The sequence below is a fragment of the Asparagus officinalis genome, chromosome 3 (assembly GCF_001876935.1).
Source record: "Asparagus officinalis chromosome 3, Aspof.V1, whole genome shotgun sequence".
Classification (NCBI taxonomy): domain Eukaryota; kingdom Viridiplantae; phylum Streptophyta; class Magnoliopsida; order Asparagales; family Asparagaceae; genus Asparagus; species Asparagus officinalis.
This window is the reverse complement of record NC_033796.1, coordinates 82,691,037-82,701,148: the sequence shown is the minus strand read 5'-3', so window position 1 is coordinate 82,701,148 and position 10,112 is coordinate 82,691,037. Positions and strand designations below refer to the sequence as shown.

The window sequence follows — 10,112 nt, the reverse complement described above, 5'->3', positions numbered from 1 at the left end:
CTGGGCAGGTGTCGAGTCAACCTGAACGTTCATAAATGCAGCTCACCTCAACTGTCTGAGTCAAGGAGCGAGTCCGCCAGCATTCGGCAAACCGCCCAAACCCACTTGAGTGCCAGGGCCATGCTTTCCCGCCTCCTTCGACCTGAAGAGAGAAGGCACAGTACTCCAAGCCCGCCGAATAACCGCCCACAGTACGAAGTGAGCAGACGGGTGTCAAAACAGCCTGGACCCTCATAAATGCGACTCACCTCAGCCGTCCGAGAAAGAGGGCAAGAGCCGCCAGCGCTCGGCGATTGGTCAAGCTCACTCGAGTATCCGACAGCCGTTGTCACGCGTACGAGGAGAGGCCTTCCCACTCCTACGTGAAGTGATGCAACATACGGCTCCTCGAATGACCGCTGACGGCGCAGAGAGACAGCAGGACACCTCCGAACGATGTATGGTCACATCCCATAATTCAAGGAGCAGCCAAGCTGCCTCTCTCCCATTTTAAGAGCTTCTTTCAGCAACCTGAAGAAGAGGATTGAACTAAAAAAGATCGAATCGGCCAATAGATCAAGTGATCGATCGATCAATTGGGAGGAGGATCAAAGGAGGAGGATCGACGACGAGCTCTTGGCATACTCTTACGCCATAGCATCGTCCCCTAGTTCTCAGCCCCGATCGCTGACGAACTAGAAGATCCGAACTCGATCAATTTGAGCTTCTACTGAGTACTGAAGCTCTCTCCAGCAACCTCGGTCGAACCATCCAAGGGAAGCAGACTCGGCACGAGTACCGAGCGAAGCATCCTGTAGCTACCTTAAAGTCCCCACGATTAAACAAAGAGGGCATTCCCTCTGCTTCTGTTGTAATTCAGATTGATTTAGTTTGTAATAAGCTTTCTTATAAATACAAACAAAATCCCCCATTTTCGGGAAAATCAGAAATTTACGCGTACAGAAGATGGCGACTACATTGGGAGAAGCTGTTTCCTCAAGCGAAATGGTGGTAGCTCAGTTCGACGAGGTTGCTATTGGGACGACGGTGGAGTCCCTAGAGATCGAGTTTGACCAGGACAAGTACGAAGAGTACTTGTCCTCCTCCTCCTACGTGTGGGTGGATGCGCCGAAGCCGTTCCCGCAAAACGCCACTAGCAAGTCCGTGCGTAGGAGCCGACCCGAGACAGCCGTCAAATGCTCTCCGCGCCAGAAGTGACCTTCTTACCAATTCCCCGATGCGGGAAATTCCATACCAAACTCTCTCGAGGCGGTAGTCCCAGGATTCGAGAGAGATATGGGAGGAGGCGTCTACTACAGTGGTTCGCCAAACAACCTCGCTACGCACCCGTCACGAAGGAGACACCAATTTCTATTCCGGCCACGCCACATTGCCACTCAGATCGCGTAGATGCTCTCTCCGCTGGAAGAGCTAGCCAACGGCGACGGCAGACGCTTGTTGGGCAAAAAGCCCAAACCTCCGCTTCACACAACGGTCCGAATTACCATACGGGCCCGAGAAGCGTCAGACCAGAGGGCAACTCGCCCAATATCGGGAGGCCCTCCAAATCAGGAGCGCCAACCGAAAAGGACGGGGCCACCCACTCAGGTGGACTTCGCTTCTCAGGTCACATCCCTGATGCGAACAGACCACCCCAAGCGAGTGGGCCTATCAGAATAGGCGAATCCTCGAAGGCCGGCGAGCCTCGCCATAATCTTTTGGCGGATAAACGCAAAGGCAAGGGAGTAGGTGACACTTCGCAGACCCGCTCGTTCAAGCGAAGGGTCGAAACTCGCCTACACGCTAGAGTTCGCCCAAACGCGAAAACTCGCCTGTCAGGGCGAGATCGCCTAACTCCGGCACCACAGCACTCCACCCAGCGTGCATAAGAGAGTACATCCAAAAATCTCTCGTGTACTCACTCAAGCGATCCTTCCGATGCTGGGGGTTGTCACCAACCACCCATAGGAGATCTCTAAGTATATTTAATTCACAAACGCACTATGCATGAGGAGAGTCCTCAGTGCCATTGCGAGAGGCTCATCCACACGGTACTCGCCGATTGCCAATGCATAGGAACGGCGAAGCCCTTGGTGTTTGAGAGACTTTCTCAACAACATTCTCGGCAGAGGCCCTCCCGTCGAAAGCGTCGTCACCAAAAACGACGCGCTGCCGACGACCTAGAACTCCTGTCCGCCACTCCCGTCGAAAGCGTCGTCACCAAAAACGACGCGCTGCCGACGACCTAGAACTCCTGTCCGCCACAGTCAACATGACGGACAAGGGTAAGGCGGTGCCCTCCGACTCTCCAGATTCGGACTCCGTCCTAAGGGCCTTCCCTCTGCTTCTGTTGTAATTTAGATTGATTTAGTTTGTAATAAGCTTTCTTATAAATACAAACAAAATCCCCCATTTTCGGGAAAATCAGAAATTTACACCTACAGAAGATGGCGACCACAGGAGGGCATATACCAGCGTACCCGTAGCCGTAAGGGGGCGAGCATTGGGTTTGATTATTCCACCCTAGCACCCTCCTCCCACGGCGAAGACGAGGCTCATTCGGCGGCAGCCATGTCCCAGACCTCACACTCGAGTCATGAAGTACCTGCGAGGGTACACATGACGGAACTCACCCATGAGCAGACAATGGTTCAAAAGCTGGAGGAACAACAGGCGACCATCGACTCTTTAAGAGAGATGATGGAGCAACTTCTGAACAAGAAGAAGAAGAAGAAGAGAGCTCAACGTCCCTTACCCCGACGGACTGGGGACAAGGAGTGGGTACCTCCCCGCCGTCCGGCGACGGAAACGGAAGACAACAGTAATCCGCAGTCTGATTACTCTTCCAAGACGTCGCTAGGAACGTCACATACCGGTGATAGCACCCGTGACAAAAGGTTCGACGAGTTCTAAGTTCAACTCAACGCGCTGAAGCTTCAGCAAAACATGAATAAGCTGGGGGTGGTCCGTCCCTACCCTATCGAGTGGGACACGGTCCCATACCCAGCGAAGTTCAAACTGATCAGCCTGGTGCAGTTCGATGGCAAATGCTCTCCCTCGCAGCACATCTACTACTTCATGGCACAAACTGGGTTCCTTACAGGGAATGACGCCATTCTCACGCGACTATTCATCGGCACCCTAAAGGGGGTGGCTTTTGAGTGGTTCCGTAAGCTGGAACCCGGCACAATCAAGTCATGGGCCGATGTCGAGAGGCTCTTTTTGGCCCGCTTCTTCGACGACGACACGGAAGTGTCGATGGCCACCCTCCTAGCCAAAAAACAACGAAAGTCAGAGTCGGTCAACGACTTCGTGAAGAGATTCCGGAATCGGTCTGTCCATTGTCGGGACCAAGTCTCCGAGTCGACACTGATCGAGATGTGTCGTAACAACCTGTCGATCCACATCCTATCCAAAATATGCGTGGTGGAAACCCAGACATGGAAAGAGCTGGTGCGCCAGGGCGAGCAGGTAGAGAACATGATCAAGAGGCTAGAGGCCGAAGAGCCGCAGCCCAAGAAAGGGGCTGCAGAACCAGCCGTGCCAAAGAATCCCCCTCGGTCCAGAGGAAAAGAGATCATGGCCGTCGACTCTACCCATGCTCAGAGGCCGAAGCCTAGACAATTTGAACAACGCCCCCCGCGGAAATACGACTTCAAGGAAGATCAGGTGGTGGCAACGTTCGATACGCTGCTCAAGAGCGGTCGAATCAAACTGCCAGAAGCCGCGAAGCCTGAGGAGGCGGACAAAACCAGTGACCCAACCTACTGTGCTTATCACAGGTTCCTTGGTCACCACACAACCAAGTGCTACGTCCTCAAGGACAAGCTCCAGGCCCTCTACGATGCGGGGGTCTTGAAGAAGGAGAAGGTTCAAAAGCAGGTGACCACGAACATGATCACCTTGAGCTTTGGAACAAATCTCCCAGAGGTTCATGCTCCGGCGGGGGTGATTCCCATCCCCAAGGCGGTCTTGAAGATCACCAACGACGATCCTCACAACCAGCGAGGGAAGGGTTTGGTCCCGCAAACTCTGCCGTCAGGACAAGTGATGTGGGTCCATCCATACCTCCTCAACGATGAGCAATTGACCGCAAGGCCTTCGAAAGAGGCTAAGAGAAAACATTGCAATGTCGTCTCCGCCATCCTAGAGAGAGATAACACGGCGACAACTGCCCTGACCGACTCCGAAGAAGACACCAACGTCTTTGCCACAAGAGCAGGAAAGGAATTCGCGAAGGAATATCCCGCGAGGGTGGAGAACACGGCAAGACCTCCCGCGAGGCCAGCCGCGTCAACCCCTCCCAATCTAGATGCACCCAGCTCAAGCCACCAACCTTTCCGGTTCAACGTGCTTGCGCAGCTGAAAAGCATCCCCGCGCAAATCACCATGTACGACCTCCTTAGGCTATCCAGGACTACCCGGGAGGCCCTACAGGAGGCGTTGGCGGATTCAGAGGCATTCTCGACCCACTTCTCGAAAGAGACAGAGGCGGAACAGGAATGCGCGAATTGTTGCCAGGTCTCAGAGAGACGAGTCCCGTGCATTACTTTCACTCCTAAGGACATGCTCATCAAGAGTACATCCCATGATCGACCTCTGTACTTCACAGGATACGTCGGGTCAGCGAAAGTGGATCGGATCCAAGTCGACCCGGGTTCTGCGCTGAGCATCGTACCCCTGAAATTGATCAAGCACTTGGGGATACCACCAAAGCGTCTGTCCCCGACCACCACAACCATCTTTGGTTTCAACGCCACGGGGACGCGGCCGCTGGGTAAAATCCGCCTGAAATGCCGAATAGGCGACATGAAGACGAAGGTGACCTATTACGTCATCGATGCCGAGCCTTCCTACAACGTGCTCTTAGGACGCCCATGGATCCATGGCAATCGAATAGTCCCGTCCACACTTCACCAATGCTTAAAGTACGTAGACGACTACGAACGGGTGAAAACAGTAGTGGCCGACAGACAACCCTTCAAAGGCGTTGAGAATTACTTCACAGATTCTCTGCTGTATCAGGACCCCGTCGAACCGCCAGTTGAAGAACCCGGGAGCGGTAACGAGGCGGATAGCGAACCTGAGTACGGTGATAACCTAATACTTAACGACTTCGAGTCAATTGTAATCGGTTATGAGAGTCATCATGTAACCAACGCCGTTCAGGTAGAGAAGATTATCATGAATGAACAGTCCAACTTTGCTTATGTGTCGCCTTGTTCTACGTCTGAGGACAATGAACCCAACGACTAGTGGGCAAAATTCTGCGGTGATCCTTCCCTGCACACACCGGTATGCTCGTCATACGTCGCGAGAACGCGGCCGATTGAATCGTTGCGAGCTGTATTCGTTGTGCCAGCCCGAAATAATTATCGAAAAGATATTATCTTCGGTCGAGTTGATCACCCCTTGCGCACGCTATGGGATGAGTCTGATGACGAAGACCCAGCGCCCCAGTTTTCGCAGTACAGTCGCATTGCGAAATGCATGATGAGCGACATGGGGTATGACCTCACTCGTTTAGAGGGCCTGAATTACGACCGAGGATGCAAGACGGTCATCCAACCCGCTTACGTACCTAAAGGGAAGCCCTCAAATTACTTCAACAGGACTAGGAGAGGCTTAGGCTACTCCTCCTCCTCGTCGGATTTGTGTTTCTACGTCAACGAAGATTCCGACTATGCATGTTCAGGGGATCAATCGTCAGCAACCTCGGCGTGGGACTCAGATGTCAGCGTGAGGGATCTGTTCGATAGCCTCACAATCAACATGGCTACAATGGATCCCGCCGAAATGGCGGCGGATGGACAACTTCCACTTTATGACGAGACATGGGATCGTCATGTTAACGCTCAGTGGAGAAGTCGCTTCGAGCAGCGAGAACCACCGACTGAAGACGAAATCCTCCAGGTGAACATGGGCACTGAGGCGAATCCCAAACCCATATTCATTAGCGGCAGTCTGCCCTCTCAAGAAAAGGAAGATCTCATCGCCCTCATAAGGGAATACATCGACGTCTTCGCGTGGAATTACGAAGACATGCCCCGCCTGGATCCGCGGGTCGCTACGCATCGCCTTAACATCGGCTCAGACGCCAAACCAGTCAAACAACAGCAGAGGCGATTTCGCCCTCAGATCATGGAGGCAATAGAGGTCGAAGTGAAGAAGCTCATCGAATCCGGCTTCATCAAAGAGGAACAACACCCCGACTGGGTGGCGAATATCGTTCCGATCCTGAAGAAGAACGGTAAAATCCGTATCTGCATCGACTTCAGAGACCTCAACGCCGCGTGCCCAAAGGACGAATTTCCTCTGCCCATCACGGATGTCATCATCGAAAACACGTGCGTATTCGAGAGGATGTCCTTCATGGACGGTTTCTCGGGGTACAATCAAATCAAAATGCACCCCGAGGACGAGAAACACACTTCATTCAGGACTCCTATGGGGGTGTACTGCTACACCGTCATGCCCTTTGGACTCAAGAATGCCGGCACAACCTACCAACGCGCCATGAGCACGATCTTTCGAGAATACCTGCGAAAAGATGGTGGAGTGCTATGTGGACGATCTGGTGGTAAAGAGTCGCCGCAAGGGGGACCACCTCCAAGACTTGAGGACGATGTTCGAACTCATGGGGACTCATCAACTCAAGATGAATCCCACTGAGTCATTCCTAGGGATGGCTGGTGGTAAATTCCTCGGCTTCGTCGTCATGACGAAAGGGATCCGAATCGATCCGGACAAGGTGCAAGCCATCCAAGAGCTCCGACCACCCCGGAACCTCAAAGAATTAAGAGGTCTCCAGGGACGATTGGCTTACATCCGAAGGTTCATTTCAAACCTTTCGGGCAAATGTCAGCCATTCTCCAAGCTCATGAAGAAAGGCACTTCCTTCGTATGGGACGAGTCTTGCCAAAAGGCCTTTGAGGACATCAATGCTTACCTTTCGAATCCGCCAGTCCTCGTTGTGCCGATTTCAGGGAGACCATTCCTCATCTATATACGGGCTACGGAGCATTCTCTGGGTGCTCTCCTGGCACAAAATGATGACGCAGGCCATGAGCAAGGCATCTACTACCTAAGTAGGACCCTGCAAGGGGCTGAACAACGGTACCCGATGGTCGAAAAAGAATGCTTGGCCTTGGTATTCGCCATCCAATGCAAGGGGCTGAACAACGGTACCCGATGGTCGAAAAAGAATGCTTGGCCTTGGTATTCGCCATCCAAAAGATGCGACACTACCTGGTCGGCCAGACAATCCATGTCATCTCCCGGATGAACCCTATTCGAGTCTTCATGACGCAACCTGCAGCGCTAAATTGGCGTCTAGCCAGGTGGGCACTTCTGCTCTCCCAATACGACATCCACTTTATGCCACAAAAATCCGTCAAAGGACAGGCCATCTGCGATCTCATGGCCAGTCATCCACTGGGGTCAAAGACCGACCTGTTCGAAGATTTGCCAGATGAACCGCCTGAAGTCAACGTAACTTCGTTACCGGAGTTATGGCAGATGTTCTTCGACGGCGCGTCTCGCGCAGCTGCGGCAGCTGCGGACGGCTCCATTGTTGTGGGAGTGGGGGTAGTCCTCACTTCTCCACATAACCACGTGCTGCCCCGAGCCTTCTCTTTGACAGAGCCATGCACCAACAGCGTGGCCGAGTACAACGCATTACTCATTGGACTCGAGCTAGCAAAAGAGCTAGGGATAAAGCATCTCGAGGCTTACGGCGATTCCCAACTTATCGTCAAACAGATGACCGGCGAATACGAAGTTAGGAACGATGACTTAATCCTACTCCACAAGGCGGCTGTCCTCCTAGTGGAATCATTCGAGAGCTTCCGCATTGAGCACGTGCTACGTTCCAAGAACACACATGCGGATGCCCTCGCTTCACTGGCGGCCAACTTGGTTCAACCATTCGGGACAACCAAATGGGTGATAGTGGCGAGCAAGAAGCTCTTTCGACTGAAGGATGCTCCAGAAGCGAACGCCACCCATTAAGTCTCAGATCAGACTAATTCGGAGGACTGGCGCCTCCCGATCATCGATTACGTCCTTTACGGCGTATTGCCCGAAGATGCAAAGGAGCGAGAGTCTGTCCGAAGACGCGCCACGAGATTCTACTATGATTCGACCACCAAGACGCTATATCGAAGATCTTACGACGGCTTGTTGCTCCAATGCCTTTCAAAAGCGGAGGCACAAGAGGCTCTGCGCGAGGCCCACAACGGCGTTTGAGGAGCTCACCAGCCCGGACCCAAACTTTGGGATCGCCTGCGAAGGATAGGCTATTTCTGGCCTGGGATGGTTCACGATGCAGTCGTCTACGCCAAGCGCTGCCATGAGTGCCAAATCCACGCCAGTTACATGCATCAGCCGCCAGAGGACCTACACCCGACAAAGGCTTCCTGGCCCTTCGAAGCATGGGGGATGGACATAGTTGGCCCAATATCCCCGCCGTCGGTGAAAGGGCATCGCTTCATCCTCGCAATCACTGACTACTTTTCTAAATGGGCAGAGGCCATCCCTTTAAGAGAAGTCAAGACTAATGATGTGGTGAAATTCATCAAACACCATGTCATCTACCGATACGGCGTACCCCGACGTATCATTCACGACAATGGCACGCAATTTGTTAGCCATGCGTTCACCAGGTTCTGCGACAAGTTCCGAATACAGAACCTCTCTTCCACGGCCTATAACCCATCGGCGAATGGTTTGGCCGAGGCCTTCAACAAAACAATCATCAAGATATTGACCAAGTAACGTCCACCAGCAAGCGCGATTGGAACGAAAAACTTGGCGAAAGCTTGTGGGCATATCGCACAACGATTCGCACACCGACTAGCCATACGCCCTACTCATTGGTATACGGCTGCGAGGCCGTGTTGCCATTAGAAATTCAGATCCCGTCCCTCCGCGTCGCATTGGCAACGGGGATGACGGTGGAGGACAATCACCGACAACGACTCGCCGAGCTTGAAGCGCTGGACGGCAAACGATTAGAAGCTCAACAGCACATTGAGTTCTACCAAGCCCGGATGGCTAAGGCTTTCGACAAGAAAGTCAGGCGCCGAGCCTTCAAAGAAGGGGAGCTGGTACTGGCCGTTCGCCGACTAATGATTCTCACCTCCAAGAAGAAAGGCAAATTTCAATCCAAATGGGAAGGGCCATTCGTAATAGAAATAGTCTATTCGAATGGAGCTTATCGCCTTGTCAAGCCAAACGGCGACAAGATCATGATGCCTATCAACGGCAAATACTTGAAGAAGTACTACCCTTAGTTCTTCTTCACCAACTCCCATGAGTGCATGAGTCTAAACCGGCCCTCAGACCCTCCAACTGGTATACGAGACTAAACTATCCCTACTTTACCCACTCTGGCGATAGACCACACTCAGAGTTTAATTCGCCAATCTTTTTCAATAAGATGGCGGATCCACTAAAGTCACTCATATCGTGACAGACAGAGTTCAATTCGCCAATCTTCTCCAATAAGATGGCAGATCCACTAAAGTCGCTCATATCGCGACAGACTCAATTCAATTCGCCATTCTTCCCCAATAAAATGGCGGGTTCACCAAAGTCGCTCATATCGCGACAGACTCAATTCAATTCGCCATTCTTCCCCAATAAGATGGCAGATTCACCAAAGTCGCTCATATCGCGGCAGACAACTCGGTTATGTTAACTATCACCTCTAACCGAACCGACTTATCAGTCTCCCTCAACGAGATGGTAAGACCCCATAGTTGCTCCGAGCGCAACAAGGCTTCATCCGGTTAATGATTACCTCCGATGACTGGCGCCGCTATTCCTACGAATAGCATAGCCTAAGTGATAACCTACCACGCGACGTGTTATTGCTTTGGTCGATAGTCACACTCCTACATCCCTGAACTATTTGACCTATTCCAGCTATCCTAATATTCCCTTAGGGTAACTGATGGGTAGCAGCCTACCACGCGAGGGCTCCTACAACGATCGATCGTCATATTCCTACATCCCTGAACGACTCGATTATCACCGGCGTCATCACCCTCGCAGGCGATGATAGCTATCAAGGGCGGCTCGACAGGCGTCACGCCCGACAGTGCCTCCAAATGACAACCCACCGAGTGGCG

At 52.6% G+C, this 10,112-nt stretch overlaps 1 protein-coding gene across 1 annotated transcript; it reads left to right on the top strand.

The window, feature by feature from the left end:
* Positions 7,171-7,989, top strand: LOC109835356. Its single transcript, XM_020403336.1, has one exon. It carries the CDS (start codon positions 7,171-7,173, stop codon positions 7,987-7,989), a length of 819 nt encoding a protein of 272 aa, XP_020258925.1.